General features: G+C 33.4%; 1 protein-coding gene and 1 non-coding gene across 4 annotated transcripts; one reads left to right on the forward strand and one right to left on the reverse strand.

The window, feature by feature from the left end:
- Positions 1-3,529: 3,529 nt before the first annotated feature.
- On the reverse strand, positions 3,530-3,602 carry trnar-ucg (transfer RNA arginine (anticodon UCG)). Its single transcript has one exon. It is a non-coding gene; the product is annotated as a tRNA-Arg (tRNA).
- A 1,803-nt stretch (positions 3,603-5,405) lies between these two features.
- On the forward strand, positions 5,406-16,958 carry csrp3 (cysteine and glycine-rich protein 3 (cardiac LIM protein)). 3 transcript variants are annotated; one of them, XM_073837341.1, is made up of 5 exons: positions 5,406-5,544; positions 10,702-10,870; positions 11,673-11,805; positions 12,033-12,126; positions 16,353-16,958. In XM_073837341.1, exons 1-5 carry the CDS (start codon positions 5,406-5,408, stop codon positions 16,424-16,426), a joined length of 609 nt encoding a protein of 202 aa, XP_073693442.1. In that variant the 3' UTR covers positions 16,427-16,958. The 3 variants fall into 3 exon arrangements, with proteins under 3 accessions (XP_073693442.1, XP_073693443.1, XP_073693444.1); XM_073837342.1 differs by having other exon boundaries at positions 10,702-10,861; XM_073837343.1 differs by having other exon boundaries at positions 10,702-10,861; positions 12,033-12,120.
- Positions 16,959-18,315: the final 1,357 nt, after the last annotated feature.

Below are 18,315 nucleotides of genomic sequence, written 5' to 3' on the forward strand. Positions count from 1 at the left end.
TGGAAATGTTCATTACTTATTTTAATGAATCAAAGTTCCTATACGTTCGGGTGGTAATATAGTTAAAATTTGCGATCCTAAAAAAATAACAAAAATATAAGAGGCAGCTAAGAATTGCTATATGTGACCCTGGACCACAAAACCAGTCTTAGCACGGCAAAAAAAGTTATTGGACAAAATGTTAAATTTTTAGCCATAGCAACAGATTTTTGTGGGATTTTGGCTATATTTATTGAATGTGACCTGAAAATGCGAGAAAAAGAAAAAAAAAACTTTTCCATTGCTGTTTTGCAAAATATTCCTCTTTTGAACTGCCTGAAAAACCTCCTCATGTAAGCATAAAACCTTTTTGTGATAAATGGGAGTTTTTGCGCAATTGACTCGTTTCCATTAGGCGTATTTTCAATTCGCAATTTCAATTTGTGCAATTTAAAAGGTAATGGAAACACAGCTACTAAGTTGCGGCACTTCGGACCAAGACTGTGCACACCAATTTTCATGTTGATAGGACAAATGGCTGTGCATTTATAGACATTTTAATGTTTTTTCCCCCTTTAACAGCAGCACTGCTGATATTCTGCTGCTCAGAGAGATGAGATATTATTTGAGAATTGAGATTTTAGTTTGTCGTGTATATTTTTTTCATTCGATCAGATAACATTTTAAGCTGTCATTTGGTGATGTTACAACATGCTCCTCACGTGTTACATTGTATCCCATCCGCTTGGCATGTTGTCACACTTCACTTCCTTTCTTTTGAGGTAAATAACAAAAAAAAAATGTATACACTGTAATTATGAAATAAAGGGGACAAACAACATTTACACAAACTGAGAAATGCAAAAAGTGCTATGTTGTGCTCCCCTAATCATAAAGCTGCACATAAGCGAGGTAAAATATGGGTAGCGCTAGAGCCTATATATTACATTTTTCATTTATTATTAATTATTATTATTATTATTATATTATTGTATTTTACCTTTATTTATATAGTGTTTTTTTTTTGTACAATCCAAGACTCAATCAAAGCAGCTTTTTCTCGATGCAAAAGAAATAAATAAATAAAAGAAAAAAATACTGCCGTATTTTGTAATTTTCTTGGCTTTTTTTAATACACCATGCTTGCACCCAAACTGAATAATTAAAAACACATTTATATCTTTTGTAGCCTAGGCCTACATATTTTGGATTAATTTTGCTTTTGACAACGATTCTTGTTAAACTCACTAGACATGCCTATCATATGTTTATTTTAAGCGTGTTCTATGCATTTTATAGAACTTTTTTTGTGTGAAATCATATTTATTTTGGCCATCAAAAGTGTACTGTCCCATTATTTGAGCGTGAGCAGCGCAGCAAAAATAGACTCGGCGCCGAAACCATCGCTGCAGCGCTGCTCACGCGACGCTCCTGCTTGACGCTCACGCGCTGCTCCTGCTGCCGGTGTGAATGCACTCATTTGTTAACGTGGGCGTCTTGGATTGTATAAAGCACTATATAAATAAAGCTAAAATATAATAATACAATATAATAATAATAATAATAATAAATGAAAAAAGTAATTGTAAAAAAAAAAAAAAAATACACATATGTAGGCTCTAGCGCTACCCATATTTTACCTCATTCATGTGCAGCTCACGCTCTGCTCACGCTTGCGGTGTGAAACCGGCCTTACGTTAACGGTGCGATCACACTACAGCGTTAAATATGCGATCAGTGCTGCTGGCAACGCTACAACGCCACTGCTTTGGGGTTTGTCAAATTTAGGGCAGAGCACGCCTCTGAAAAACAGTGTTCACACCCTATTTACGTTCCATTGTCTTCTTTTAACGGCGGTTCGCAAACTAAACTGTAGCGTATACTAACAACATGCAAAGTACATTTACTTTTGCTTGACTTTTTCAATAACATGTGATTTCAGCTCAGTAATCCACCAGTTTCGGAAACACGCGTCATAGTCTTTCCTTGCCAACTTCTCACACCGATTGGTTGTCGCCGGCGTTTTGCGTTCGAAATTTGCATAAAGTTGAGGAATGCCCAACCTTTTGACGCTTCCAATCCCAAAATGCACCACGCGACCGTTTACGCGCAACTTCCATATGAATGAATTGAAAACGCTCGCTTCGCCCCGCTCGCTACGTGTCAACGGTGCGTTCACACTACAGCGTTAAATATGCGCTCAGTGCCGCTGGCAACGCTACAACGCCACTGCTTTGGGGTGTGTCAAATTTAGGGCAGAGCACGCCTCTGAAAAACAATGTTTACACCCTATTTATGTTCCATTGTCTTCTTTTAACGGCGGTTCGAAAACTAAACTGTAGCATATAATGAAAACATGCAAAGTACATTTACTTTTGCTTGACTTTTTCAATAATATGTGATTTCAGCTCAGTAATCCACCAGTTTCAGAAACACGCGTCATAATCTTGCCTTGCCTACTCTTCACAGCGATTGGTTGTCGCCGGCGTTTTGCGCTCGAAATTTGCATAAAGTTGAGGAATGCCCAACCTTTTGACGCTCTCAGCCGCTCTCAACGCTTTCTCCGCGCCGCTTCCAATCCCAAAATGCACCACGCGACCGTTTACGCTCAACTTCCACATGAATGAATTGAAAACGCTCGCTTCGCCCCGCTCGCTACGTGCCAGTGTGAACGCACCGTAACGGTGCGTTCACACTACAGCGTCAAATCCGCGCTCAGTGCCGCTGGCAACGCTACAACGCCACTGCTTTGAACGCCACTGCTTTGGGGAGTGTCAAATTTAGGGCAGAGCACGCCTCTGAAAAACAATGTTCACAACCTATTTATGTTCCATTGTCTTCTTTTAACGGCGGTTCGAAAACTAAACTGTAGCATATAATGAAAACATGCAAAGTACATTTACTTTTGCTTGACTTGTTCAATAATATGTGATTTCAGCTCAGTAATCCACCAGTTTCAGAAACACGCGTCATAATCTTGCCTTGCCTACTCTTCACAGCGATTGGTTGTCGCCGGCGTTTTGCGCTCTAAATTTGCATAAAGTTGAGGAATGCCCAACCTTTTGACGCTCTCAGCCGCTCTCAACGCTTTCTCCGCGCCGCTTCCAATCCCAAAATGCACCACGCGACCGTTTACGCTCAACTTGCACATGAATGAATTGAAAACGCTCGCTTCGCCCCGCTCGCTACGTGCCAGTGTGAACGCACCGTAAGAGTGGGATGCTTGATCAGTCACAGCCCATTATTGCATGAAGGCTTTAGCCTACGACTATATATCTGCGAAGTCACACATTTAGTCTGTTCCTCACTATATCAGGGACAACTGCTCCTGGAAAGCTAAGTTACCTACCTGCACATTTCTGTTTCGATCCTGCTTCAACACACATCTGTGATTTTTAGCCAATCTAGAACACCTGAGTATAAAGTGTTTCAGGCTGAGGTGCGTTAGGTGAGTATTGGCGCTAAACTCCGTTCTGGGGTATTTATCCAGCACGCAGGAGTGGGTTTTTCTAATATTATTTGGCGTTAAATAACGAGGTTACTAAAGATGCGACCCCGGCAGGACTCGAACCTGCAATCTTCTGATCCGAAGTCAGACGCCTTATCCATTAGGCCACGAGGCCGGTGGGTGATCAACTGATGTCATGCTAATTCAACAACGCCTAAGGAATCACATCTACATTCTTTGTGTAATGTATTTCGATCTTCCAATTAAATTCTTTCACAACAAAAAATGAAGGAAAAGATTGAGAACTGTTGCCATATATTATGAAATGAAAAGTAACTGCAACTGGGCAAACAGAAAAAGAAATAATGGTTTCAAACAAATGTTTGTCATTATCGGCTTTAATATTCAGTCATCCAGAAAAAGGATTGCACATTCAGCCTGTGAACTTCTCACATTGTGTACAGTTGTTAAACTTGAGTTGAGCACTCAAGCCTTTAAAGTGCTAGACAAATGCTGTGGTGCTTGTAGAATATCTGAGCTCAGGATTGGAGGCCACTGCAGCTACATTGCATTTGTGTATTGTCAGCAGTTAATTTAGGAGGATGGACTAATTTGAATGTCAGCACGGCCTCTTGGTCCTCTTGAAATTATGAGTGAATGGGTGTGGAGGTGAGGGAGTGATGCCCAGTATATAAAGACCCGCCAAAGAGGGTCAGAAATGGACATCATCAGGGAGCCTGAGCTGCACAGAGGTGAAAGCATCATTTCTTATATAACCCGTGACTGTGTAAGTACAATTTAAACGTTTGCTTTTTCATGTCTATCCACGGCTTGATAAGTAATGATGATTGGGTAACTCATGATTTTCCTTAAATGAAATCAACAAAAATGAAATTGCACCATATAATAATATAATAACAGATAATAATAGTACATTCATAGAACATCATGTAACAAATACAGTATTTACATTTGAATGTACATAACATTATTTTTTACAGTTATAATAAGCTTTCCATCGGTGTAGTTTGTTAGGACAATATTTGGACAAGATACAACTATTTGAAAATCTGAGGGTGCAAAAAAATATATATCCATGCTACTTAAGACTGGTTTTGTGGTCCAGTGTCACATTTCTTACAAAGTAGAAGTAAAATATGTATAATGTCAAACAATCTGAGGTAAATAAAGTTACACTACCATTCAAAAGTTTGGGCTTTTATTATTTGAAAGAAATTACTACTTTTATTAAGCTAGGAAACATTATCAAAGAACCCGGATTAAAAAAAGAAAAAGAAAAAAAAGATTATCACAGTTTCCACAAAAATATTAAGTAGTTTTCAACTGTTTTCAACATAATAATATGAAATTTGTCTTGGGTAGCAAATCAGCATATTAGAATGATTTCTGAAGGATCATGTGACTGTAATGATACCAAAAATTCTGCTTTGCATCTCAGGAATAAATTAAAATGTAAAATATATTTATATATTTAAATTTAAATATTTAAACAGCAAACATCTATATTAAATTGCCATAATATTTCACTATATTACTGTTTTTACTGCATTTACTATCAAACAAATGCAGCCTTGTTGAGTAAAGAGATTTCTTTTATAACATTTATAGATTTTACTTTAATGAGAATTGTTAGTCTTTTATTCACACTACAAAGCAGTCACTTGTTGTAAGCTAGCTCTGGCACTACTAAAAGTCCTATTTCTGGACCCTTATCATTGCATTCCACACTAGTGAGGTGATATTCTGCTGCTCAGAGAGATGAGATAGAAAGAGACATATTACTTTGAGATAGGATACCTCTATTTTTATACCTGACCTGTCACATAACACTTAAATAAAGGTAGGCAGCCTTAACAGACTGGTTTTTAGCTGTTAGTTAAATGATTTGAATATTCATTCTTTCTAGTCAGTGTTTTTGGCAATCTTGGTATGACTGTCTCTCTTCCCATCCCTGTTTATGTCAGAGTCTCTGCCAGAGCCGAAGATGCCAAACTGGGGTGGAGGAGCCAAATGTGCGGCCTGTGAGAAGACGGTTTACCATGCTGAGGAGATCCAATGCAACAGCCGGAGCTTCCACAAAACCTGCTTCATCTGTAGTAAGTTCACAAAACATTAGTAAACTGAATGTTGCTCTTACAGTAAAAGTAAAAACAAAGGGGTCCATCTCAGAATCAAAAAGATGGGGTTAAGATTTTCCTTATGGGTTTGAAACATTTGAAACACAAAAGCCCGTTTCCACCACTGAATAAAAAAACAAGGTAATTGCGACTTTTTATATCACAATTCTGCCTTTTCTTCTCGCAATTATGAGTTTACATCTCGTTATTTTGACTTTTTCTCTCAGAATTGCATCATATAAACTTGCAGTTCTGACTTTTTTCTCAGAACTGTGAGATTTTTCTCAGAACTGTGAGATATTAATGCACAATTGCAAGTTATAGTCAGAATTGCGAGATATAAACTGTCAATTGCGAGAAATAGTCAGAGTTGCGGGATATAAACTCTGAATTGCGAGAAATAGAGTTGCGGGATATAAACTCTCAATTGCGAGGAATAGTCAGAATTGCGAGATATAAACTCGCAATTGCGAGAAATAGTCAGAATTGCGGGATATAAACTCGCAATTGCGAGGGATAGTCAGAATTGCGAGATATGAACTCGCAATTGCGAGGAATAGTCAGAATTGCGAGTTATAAACTCGCAATTGCGAGAAATAGTCAGAATTGCGAGATATGAACTCGCAATTGCGAGGAATAGTCAGAATTGCGAGTTATAAACTCGCAATTCCGAGAAATAGTCAGAATTGCGAGATATAAACTCTCAATTGCGAGGAATAGTCAGAATTGCGGGATATAAACTCGCAATTGCGAGGAATAGTCAGAATTGCGAGATATAAACTCTCAATTGCGAGGAATAGTCAGAATTGCGGGATATAAACTCTCAATTGCGAGGAATAGTCAGAATTGCGAGATATAAACTCGCAATTGCGAGAAATAGTCAGAATTGCGGGATATAAACTCGCAATTGCGAGGGATAGTCAGAATTGCGAGATATGAACTCGCAATTGCGAGGAATAGTCAGAATTGCGAGTTATAAACTCGCAATTGCGAGAAATAGTCAGAATTGCGAGATATGAACTCGCAATTGCGAGGAATAGTCAGAATTGCGAGTTATAAACTCGCAATTCCGAGAAATAGTCAGAATTGCGAGATATAAACTCTCAATTGCGAGGAATAGTCAGAATTGCGGGATATAAACTCGCAATTGCGAGGAATAGTCAGAATTGCGAGATATAAACTCTCAATTGCGAGGAATAGTCAGAATTGCGGGATATAAACTCTCAATTGCGAGGAATAGTCAGAATTGCGAGATATAAACTCTCAATTGCGAGGAATAGTCAGAATTGCGGGATATAAACTTGCAATTGCGAGGAATAGTCAGAATTGCGAGATATAAACTCTCAATTGCGAGGAATAGTCAGAATTGCGGGATATAAACTCGCAATTGCGAGAAATAGTCAGAATTCCGAAATATAAACTCGCAATTGCGAGGAATAGTCAGAATTGCGAGATATAAACTCTCAATTGCGAGGAATAGTCAGAATTGCGGGATATAAACTCTCAATTGCGAGGAATAGTCAGAATTGCGAGATATAAACTCTCAATTGGCGAGGAATAGTCAGAATTGCGAGATATAAACTCTCAATTGCGAGGAATAGTCAGAATTGCGAGATATAAACTCTCAATTGCGAGGAATAGTCAGAATTGCGAGATTTTAACTCTCAATTGGCGAGGAATAGTCAGAATTGCGAGATATAAACTCTCAATTGCGAGGAATAGTCAGAATTGCGGGATATAAACTCTCAATTGCGAGGAATAGTCAGAATTGCGAGATTTAAACTCTCAATTGGCGAGAAATAGTCAGAATTGCGAGATTTAAACTCTCAATTGCGAGGAATAGTCAGAATTGCGAGATTTAAACTCTCAATTGGCGAGAAATAGTCAGAATTGCGAGATTTTAACTCTCAATTGGCGAGGAATAGTCAGAATTGCGAGATATAAACTCTCAATTGCGAGGAATAGTCAGAATTGCGAGATTTAAACTCTCAATTGGCGAGGAATAGTCAGAATTGCGAGATTTTAACTCTCAATTGGCGAGGAATAGTCAGAATTGCGAGATATAAACTCTCAATTGGGAGGAATAGTCAGAATTGCGAGATTTAAACTCTCAATTGCGAGGAATAGTCAGAATTGCGAGATTTAAACTCTCAATTGGCGAGGAATAGTCAGAATTGCGAGATTTTAACTCTCAATTGGCGAGGAATAGTCAGAATTGCGAGATATAAACTCGCAATTGTGAGAAATAGTCAGAATTGCAAGATATAAACTCGCAATTGCGAGGAATAGTCAGAATTGCGGGATATAAACTCGCAATTGCGAGAAATAGTTAGAATTGCGGGATATAAACTCACAATTCGGACTTTTTTCTGGCGACTGCGAGTTTGTATCTTGCAAATCTGACTTTTTTCTGGCAATTGCGAGTTTGTATATCGCAATTATCACTTTTTCTCAGAATTGTAAGATGTAAACTCACAATTGTGAGTTATAAAGTCCAGTTCTGAGGAGAAAAAAAAAGATTGATATATTCACAAAATTGCAACTTTATATCACGTGATTCTGACTTTATAATTCGCAATTGTGAGTTTATATCTGTGAGATAAATCACTTTTTTATTTTGTGGTGAAAAAGGGCTTATAAATTAAAAATACATAAATAAAAGGAAATACCAATGGGATGAAGAGGAGCAAAATAAACTAAACAAATAAAAATAAATCAATACAAACATGTGCATTCTTTGGCTGTTGGGTCTTTTTGTATTTTTATTTTATTTTATTTTATTTCAAGTAATGTTTTTTTTATGGTATTAGTTTTAGTTAATGATAACCATGGCTAATTACTACTTCTTCTTGATGCATCTGGTTATGTCAGAAAACTCAAAAATCTGAATATTTAATACATGTGACCCTGGACCACAAAACGAGTCATAAGAGTCAATTTTTGAAATTGAAAGCTGAATAAATAAGCTTTCCACTGATGTATGGTTTGTTAGGATAGGACAATATTTGGCCGAGATACAACTATTTGAAAATCTGGAATCTGAGGGTGCAAAAAAATCTAAATATAGAGAAAATTGCCTTTAAAGTTGTCCAAATGAAGTTCTTAGCAATGCATATTACTACTTAAAAATTAAGTTTTGGTATATTTACAGTATGAAATTTACAAAAAATCTTCAGGGAACTTAATATACTAATGATTTTTGGCATAAAAGAAAAATCCATCATTTTGACTCATACAATGGCTATTGCTACAAATATATCCGTGCTACTTAGGACTTGTTTTGTGGTCCAGGGTCACAGTTAATATATGCAAATAGAGCTAATCATAATGATGGGGGGAAAAAAATGAAATGCCATCAAAAGCAAAAATCCTCTTTGAAATGTCTCCCAGTGAGCGGACAGTTTTCAGTGGCACAGCATTAATGCTAAAAAGCCTGAATGGTGCCAGGAAGGGTGGTGATAGTCAGTCTGAGGCTGGTAACACAAACACCCCTGCAGTTCGCCACCATTCAAGAGCTGTTTCCATCTGCTGTGGATGACATCGGCTGGGATGCTTTGGTCTCCCAGAGCCTCTTGTTCATCCAGCCCAAAATTAGACTCAAAGCCAAGCTCCCATGAGCCTCTTGAGCCGTCCTGGCTGAAAGTGCAGCAGCTGACGAACGCAGACAGGATTTGACAGCCCTCTGGAGAAGCCGTGAAATGACGTTCCAAATCTAGACTCCCCCTGTCTTTCACAGTTGAAGTCAAAAGTTAACATACACCTTGCAAAATGTTAATTATTTTAGCAAAATAAGAGAGTTCTTACAAAATGCATGTTATTGTTTATTTAGTACTGACCTGAATTAGATATTTCACATAAAAGACGTTTACATATAGTCCACAAGAGAAAATAATAAGTGAATTTATAAAAATAACATGTTTAAAAGTTCACACACACTTGATTCTTAATATCGTGTTGTTACCTGATTGATCCACAGCTGTTTTTTTTTAGTTGTTCATGAGTCCCTTGTTTGTCCTTAACAGTCAAAACTGCCCACTTTTCTGCAGATAAATCCGTCAGGTCCCACAAATTCTTTGGTTTTTCAGCATTTTTGTGTATTTGAACTCTTGACAACAATGACTGTATGAGATCCATCTTTTTTACACTGAGGACAACGGAGGGACTCATATGCAACTATTACAGAAGGTTCAAATGCTCACTGATTCTTCAGAAGGAAAAACTATGTGTTAGGAGCCAGGGGAGAAAACTTTTGAACAGAATACAGATGTGTACATTTTTCTTATTTTGCCTAAGTACCCTTTTCTTTTAATTTAGTACTGCCATTCTAAAGCTACAGAAGATCATTTTTTGTTTTCCAGAAGACAAAATAAGTTACATTTACCCTGATCTTCAAATTCAAAAAGTTTTCACCCCCAGCTTTTACTGCATCGTGTTTCCTTCTGAAGCATCAGTGAGTCTTTGAACCTTCTGTAACAGTTGCATATGAGTCCCCCAGTTGTTCTCAGTGTGAAAAGATGGATCTCAAAATCATACAGTCTTTGTTGGAAAGAATTCAAATACACAAAATACTGAAAACCCAAAGAATTTGTGGAACCTGAAGGATTTTTTTTTTAGAAGAACAGCGGGCAGTTTAACCGTTCAGGACAAACAAGGGACTCATGAACAACTATCACTAAAAAACAAAAACAAAACACAGCTGTGGATCATTCAGGTACCAACACAGTATTAAGAATCAAGGGGATGTAAACTTTTCAACGGGTATTTTTTATGAATTTAACTATTATTTTCTCTTGTGACCTATATGCAAATGTCTTTAATGTAAAATATCTTATTCAGGTCAGTACTAAATAAAAAATAACATTTTGTATGATCCCTCTTATTTTGGTAAAATAATTAATGATTTCTGAAGGATCATGATACTAAAGAAATAATGACGCTGAAAATTCAGCTTTCAAACAAAACAAAAAAAACAGTTATTTAAAATGTTATTATATTTAACAATTTTACTGTTTTTACTGGATATCTGATCAAATAAATGCAAGCTTGGTAAGCATAAGGGAATTTTTAAATGGTATATATTTATAATATTTAATATTTACAGTAATATTTTGTAACAGTTGTCTTTCTGATCTCTAGTGACTTGTCGTAAAGGTTTGGACAGCACAACAGTTGCAGCACACGAGTCTGAGATTTACTGCAAATCCTGCTACGGCAAGAAATATGGTCCAAAAGGTTATGGGTACGGCCAGGGTGCTGGAGCGCTGAGTTCTGACCCCATCAATGAAGAAGAACTTCAGTCTCAAGAGTATGTCCTGAAAACTGCTTTAAAATATATTTTATATATATATTTATTTATATTCTTAAAGGAACAGTTCACCCAAAAATGAAAACTTGCTTAAAATGTACTCACCCATCCATGTACTCAGGCCATCCAAGATGTAGATGAGTTTTCTTTCTTCATCAAAACAGATTTGGAGAATTTTAGCATTGCATCACTTGCTCACCAATTGATCCTCTGCGGTGAATGGGTGCCGTCAGAATGAGAGTCCAAACAGCTGATTAGAACATATAAACGCAATAATCCACAAGCAATCCACAAACTCCAGTCGATTCTGTTCTAGTCTGTATATAACTTTTTTTTAGACGGTTTTCACTTGTAAACAATGCTTGATCTCTGGATATTTCTTTTTTAATTCAGATGAGACAACTTTTTCATAGGAAAAAGCAATATTATGGATAGAAGATTTGGATTTGTCTCTTACAAACACAGCTTTTCACTTCACAAGACTTTAAATAATGGACTGGAGTTGTTTAGATTACTTGTGAATTACTGTGATGTTTTTATCAGATGTTTGGGCTCTCATTCTGACGGCACCCATTCACTGCAGAGGATCCATTAGTGAGCAAGTGATATAATGCTAAATTTTTCCAAATCTGTTTTGATGAAGAAACAAACTCATCTACATCCTGGATGGCCCGAGGGTAAGTCAATTTTGAGTAAGTTAAAATTTTTGGCTCAACTATTTATTTAAATTTCCACTTTAATAGCATTTAGAAGAATTATTGTTGTTTCGTATTTCTTATACGTGTGTTTTTAACATGTTAAGGCCCAAAGCTCCCCGTCCTGCATCTGGTAACTCAAACCCAAACAAGTTTGCTCAGAAGTTTGGGAGTACGGATCGCTGCGCTCGCTGCACTAAAGCCGTTTATGCCGCAGAGAAAATCATGGGTGCTGGAAAGGTAAAACTACAGCTAAAATTAAAGCAAGACGCTGACTCAGAGTTTTAATACATTATACTGTGCTACGACATGAAATATATTAAACCATTCAAACACAAATATAAGCATATTTTGAGCGCGTTCTCTTCTCAGCACTTCTGCAATATGCTGCTGTCACAGGTCAGCGCTGTGTAAAGCATATTTTAGTGTAGTAATTTATCAGACTGTGACTGGTTCTGATCCAACAGCCCTGGCACAAAACCTGCTTCCGCTGTTTATTGTGTGGGAAGAGTCTGGAATCCACCACGGTGACGGATAAAGATGGAGAGCTCTACTGTAAAGGTACAATCAATCAAATGAGAGCGCAAGATCTCTGCCAGCTCAATCTCATTAATATCACTTAACCAATCAATACAGGCTCTGTTTCAGATACACCTAGTTATTGTTTAACAGTCGTTACAAGCCAAATGATGCAATCAAGAGCACAAATACTGCAGTGATTAAAGCCTGAATGATGTTTATTTGATGATCTGCATTATGCTGAGTGTTTTTGATCATGTTTTATTTATTCTACGGTTAAAACAAAAAACAGAACTGCAAGACGTAAAATCAAAGGGAAAAAAAGCTTCCAAGATTAAAGTCAGAAATGTGATATGTAAACTCAGAAAGAATTTTGTGTTTGTTTTTCACAATTCTGAAATTATATTTTTCAACTCTCAAAAAAAGTCAGAATGTGTAGTCTATTTATTGCAATTATGAGTTTCTCTCAATTCTGAAATTATATCTAAGTTTTGAGAAAACATAGTATTAAGTATATTTTTCGCAATTCTGAAATTATATCTAAATTCAGAGAACAAAATTCAGAATTTGTAGTTTATTTCTCAATTCTGAAATTGTATCTCACAATTCAGAGAAAAAAGTCAGAGTTTTGAGTTTATTTCTCAATTCTAAAATTACATCTCAATTCTAAGAGAAAAAAGTCAGAATGTGTAGTTTTTCGCAATTCTGAAATTATATCACAATTTTAAGAAAAGAAGTCAGAATGTGTAGTTTATTTCTCACAATTTTGAAATTATATCTCACAATTCTGAGAAAAGTCAATTTTTTTTTAGTTTTTCTCACAATTCTGAAATTATCTCAATTCTGAGAAAGTCTAATTTTTTTTTTGTTTTTCTCACAATTCTGAAATTATATCTCACAATTCTGAAAAAATAGTCAGTATTGTGAATTTATTTCTCACAATTCTGAAATTACATCTTACAATTATGTGAAAAGTCCAATTTTTTTTTCTCACAATTCTGAAATTATATCTCACAATTCTGAGAAAATAGTCAGTATTTTGAATTTATTTCTCATAATTCTGAAATTATATCTCACAATTCTGAGAAAATAGTCAGTATTTTGAATTTATTTCTCATAATTCTGAAATTATCTCACAATTCTGAGAAAAAAGTCAATTTTTTTTAGTTTTTCTCACAATTCTGAAATTATATCTCACAATTCTGAAAAAATAGTCAGTATTGTGAATTTATTTCTCACAATTCTGAAATTACATCTTACAATTATGTGAAAAAAGTAAAAAAAAAATTCTCACAATTCTGAAATTCTCACAATTCTGAGAAAATAGTCAGTATTTTGAATTTATTTCTCATAATTCTGAAATTATATCTCACAATTCTGAGAAAAAAAGTTTTTTTTTTTTGTTTTTCTCACAATTCTGAAATTATATCTCACAATTCTGAGAAAATAGTCAGTATTTTGAATTTATTTCTCATAATTCTGAAATTATATCTCACAATTCTGAGAAAATAGTCAGTATTTTGAATTTATTTCTCATAATTCTGAAATTATCTCACAATTCTGAGAAAAAAGTCAATTTTTTTTTAGTTTTTCTCACAATTCTGAAATTATATCTCACAATTCTGAAAAAATAGTCAGTATTGTGAATTTATTTCTCACAATTCTGAAATTACATCTTACAATTATGTGAAAAAAGTAAAAAAAAAAATTCTCACAATTCTGAAATTCTCACAATTCTGAGAAAATAGTCAGTATTTTGAATTTATTTCTCATAATTCTGAAATTATATCTCACAATTCTGAGAAAAAAAGTATTTTTTTTTTGTTTTTCTCACAATTCTGAAATTATATCTCACAATTCTGAGAAAATAGTCAGTATTTTGAATTTATTTCTCATAATTCTGAAATTATATCTCACAATTCTGAGAAAATAGTCAGTATTTTGAATTTATTTCTCATAATTCTGAAATTATCTCACAATTCTGAGAAAAAAGTCAATTTTTTTTAGTTTTTCTCACAATTCTGAAATTATATCTCACAATTCTGAAAAAATAGTCAGTATTGTGAATTTATTTCTCACAATTCTGAAATTACATCTTACAATTATGTGAAAAAAGTAAAAAAAAAAATTCTCACAATTCTGAAATTCTCACAATTCTGAGAAAATAGTCAGTATTTTGAATTTATTTCTCATAATTCTGAAATTATATCTCACAATTCTGAGAAAAAAAGTATTTTTTTTTTGTTTTTCTCACAATTCTGAAATTATATCTCACAATTCTGAGAAAATAGTCAGTATTTTGAATTTATTTCTCATAATTCTGAAATTACATCTTACAATTATGTGAAAAAAGTAAAAAAAAAATTCTCACAATTCTGAAATTCTCTCACAATTCTGAGAAAATAGTCAGTATTTTGAATTTATTTCTCATAATTCTGAAATTATATCTCACAATTCTGAGAAAAAAAGTATTTTTTTTTTGTTTTTCTCACAATTCTGAAATCATATCTCACAATTCTGAAAAAACAGTCAGTATTTTGAATTTATTTCTCACAATTCTGAAATTGTATCTCAAAATTATGAGATAAGTCACATTTTTTTATTTCTCACAATTCTGAAATTATATCTCACAATTCTGAGAAAATAGTCAGTATTTTGAATTTCTCACAATTCTGAGAAAAAAAGTATTTTTTTTTGTTTTCTCACAATTCTGAAATTATATGTCAAAATTATGAGAAAAAAGTCCAATTTTTTATTTCTCACAATTCTGAAATTATATCTCACAATTCTGAGAAAAAAAGTCTTTTTTGTTTTTCTCAATTCTGAAATTATATCTCACAATTCTTAAAAAATAATCAGTATTTTGAATTTATTTCTCACAATTCTGAAATTATATCTCACAATTCTGAAAAAATAGTCAGTATTTTGAATTTATTTCTCACAATTCTGAAATTATATCTCACAATTCTGAGAAAAAAAGTATTTTTTTTTTGTTTTTCTCACAATTCTGAAATCATATCTCACAATTCTGAAAAAACAGTCAGTATTTTGAATTTATTTCTCACAATTCTGAAATTGTATCTCAAAATTATGAGATAAGTCACATTTTTTTATTTCTCACAATTCTGAAATAATTTCTCACAATTCTGAGAAAAAAAGTATTTTTTTTTGTTTTCTCACAATTCTGAAATTATATGTCAAAATTATGAGAAAAAAGTCCAATTTTTTATTTCTCACAATTCTGAAATTATATCTCACAATTCTGAGAAAAAAAGTCTTTTTTGTTTTTCTCAATTCTGAAATTATATCTCACAATTCTTAAAAAATAATCAGTATTTTGAATTTATTTCTCACAATTCTGAAATTATATCTCACAATTCTGAAAAAATAGTCAGTATTTTGAATTTATTTCTCACAATTCTGAAATTGTATCTCAAAATTATGAGATAAGTCACATTTTTTATTTCTCACAATTCTGAAATTATATCTCACAATTCGGAGAAAATAGTCAGTATTTTTTTTTTTTTCTCACAATTCTGAAATTATACCTCAAAATTATGAGAAAAAAGTCAATTTTTTTATTTCTCACAATTCTGAAGTTATATCTCACAATTCTGAGAAAAAAAGTCTTTTTTTGTTTTTCTCACAATTCTGAAATTATATCTCACAATTCTGAGAAAAAAAAGTCTATTTTTTTTGTTTTTCTCACAATTCTGAAATTATATCTCAGAATTCTGAGAAAATAGTCAGTATTTTGAATATATTTCTCACAATTCTGAGAAAAAAAAAGTCTAATTTTTTTTGTTTTTCTCACAATTCTGAAATTATATCTCACAATTCTGAAAAAATAGTCAGTATTTTGAATATATTTCTCACAATTCTGAGAAAAAAGTCTAATTTTTTTTGTTTTTCTCACAATTCTGAAATTATATCTCAAAATTCTGAGAAAAAGTCAGAATTTTGAGTTTATCTCTCACAATTCTCAGAGTATTCAGAAATGGGCTTCCACAGAAATTTGCATTAATATTTAAAAATAAATACACACTAGTGTTTCTGAAAATATTGCTGAATACCACAAAGCTGTCACTGGGCTGGTATCCTAAGGTACAAAAGCTAAAAGGAACATCTTTGTACCTCTAGAAGCTATCGGTCCAGTGACAGTTTTGTACTTTTTATCCTGAGAGTGTAATTTAATATAAGCTATCACATATTTTATTATTCAAAACTAAAATTTGTCAACAGATTTCTATATATTTTTTTCTTTCCAGTTTGCTATGCCAAAAACTTTGGTCCAAAGGGGCGTGGCCTGGGGAACCTGGGCGTGGTCGAGGAGAATGATTGACAACTTCAGACTAACCTAATACAGCTGCTTTTTCACTGCACACAGAATCAAAATATGACTGCCCTCTAGTGGCAGTTTGATAATTTTTATTTTTTATTTTTTTTTTATTATTCAGTGAAAGCACAACAAGAGCATTTACCCCTATGAACATTTACCATGGTGGAATGAATAAATGAGTATAATTAATAATGTATTTCTACTAGCAATACGTTTAATGCATTCAAAGCTCAATTTGGGTCAGAAAATGCCAGAAAATGCAAATTATTGACTTCCTGCAAATGTGTTGTTGTGTGCAGTGAAAAGGCAGTTTTAGACTTTAAGCTAAAGTGTGTCAGTTCCAAACACTAGTGTACTTTTCCCCAATCACTTTACTTTTTGACACTAATCAGATCAAATAAACAAATAAATAAATCCCAACCAAACCTCACACCATTGGTTGAACCAATGTCCCTGTGTGGGGACTGGTAATGTTGTGATAGTACAAAATGTTTGCACTTCTTGAGAACCGCATCCAACCAACAGCTTATTTACCTCTTGATGATAAGGGAAAGGGGAAAGCATTTTAGGATTAAAAATAAAAATGAACACACTTCAGCTTGATTCTATGCTGGATAAAAGAAATGTATTACAATTATATGAATCCTATCTACTGTAACTCAATATCATGTCATAGCATAAAAACATAAATAAAGAGTAAATAAAAGATAAAAGATGTGTCATTTTACATGGATTCAAAGATGATCTGTAACAAAGAAAAAACACTTATAAAATCAGCATATTAAAATGATTCCTGAAGGATCATGTGACACTGAAGACTAGAGTAATGATGCTGAAAAATCAGCTTTGATTACAGGAATAAATATAAATTAATAAAAGAGAAAACAGTTATTGTAAACTGAAATCATATTTAACAATAATTCCGTTTTTACTGTATTTTTGATCAAACAAATGCAGCACCTGTGACCATAAGAGACTAAACAAAAACTATATTGTCATATTTATATAATTTTTATATACACTACCAGTTAAGATTTTTTGTTTTTTAAAGAATTCTCTTTTGCTCACTCTGACTGCATTTATTCGATCTAAAATACAGCAAAAGCAGTAAAATTGAATTATTTTTAAGATTTAAAATAACTGTTTCCTATTTTAATATATTTTAAAATGTAATATATTCCTGTGATTTTAAAGCTACATTTTCAGCATCATTACTCCAGTTTTCAGTGTCACATGATCCTTCAGAAATCATACTAATATGCTGATTTGCTGTTCAAAAAACATATTTATTATTATTATTATCAATATTTAAAACAGCTGACTAAATCCAAAGCATTTATCTTAAAATTAAAAAAGCTTTTGTAGCATTATACACTATATTATAGAAATTAATACTTTTAATTAGCAAGAATGCTTTAAACTGATCAGAAGGGATGACAAATACATTTATAACGTTACAAAAGATTTCTATTTGGAATAAATGCCATTCTTTTGAACCTTCTATTCATCAAAGAAACCTGAAAAAAAAAAAAAAATCTACTCAGCTGTTTTTAACATAATAAAAAAAATAAATGTTTTTTTAAGCAGCAAATCAGAATATTAGAATGATTTCTGAAGGATCACGTGACTGGAGTAATGATGCTGAAAATGTAGCTTTGATCACAGGAATAAATTACATTTTAAAATATATTCAAATAGAAAGCTGTAAATTGAAATAGTAAAAATATTTCAAAATTATACTGGTTTTGCTGTACATTGCAAAGAAATGCAAGGTTAGAGTACAAAAGATCAAAAAAAAAAAACATTAATAATCTTTTGACTGGCAGTGTGGGTGTTTGTGTGTTTTTGTGTTTGTTTTCTGTTAGCTCAGCAACAAATATACATTTATTTAG

The sequence above is a fragment of the Garra rufa genome, chromosome 3 (assembly GCF_049309525.1).
Source record: "Garra rufa chromosome 3, GarRuf1.0, whole genome shotgun sequence".
NCBI classification, from domain to species: Eukaryota; Metazoa; Chordata; class Actinopteri; order Cypriniformes; family Cyprinidae; genus Garra; species Garra rufa.

Excerpts from the sequence above, each read along its gene's own strand:
- csrp3 (XM_073837341.1), top strand. The coding sequence starts at position 5,406 with ATGTCAGAGTCTCTGCCAGAGCCGAAGATGCCAAACTGGGGTGGAGGA. Across the intron at positions 5,545-10,701 it reads CAAAACCTGCTTCATCTGTA|TGACTTGTCGTAAAGGTTTG; the intron begins GTAAGTTCACAA and ends TCTGATCTCTAG. Across the intron at positions 11,806-12,032 it reads AAATCATGGGTGCTGGAAAG|CCCTGGCACAAAACCTGCTT; the intron begins GTAAAACTACAG and ends CTGATCCAACAG.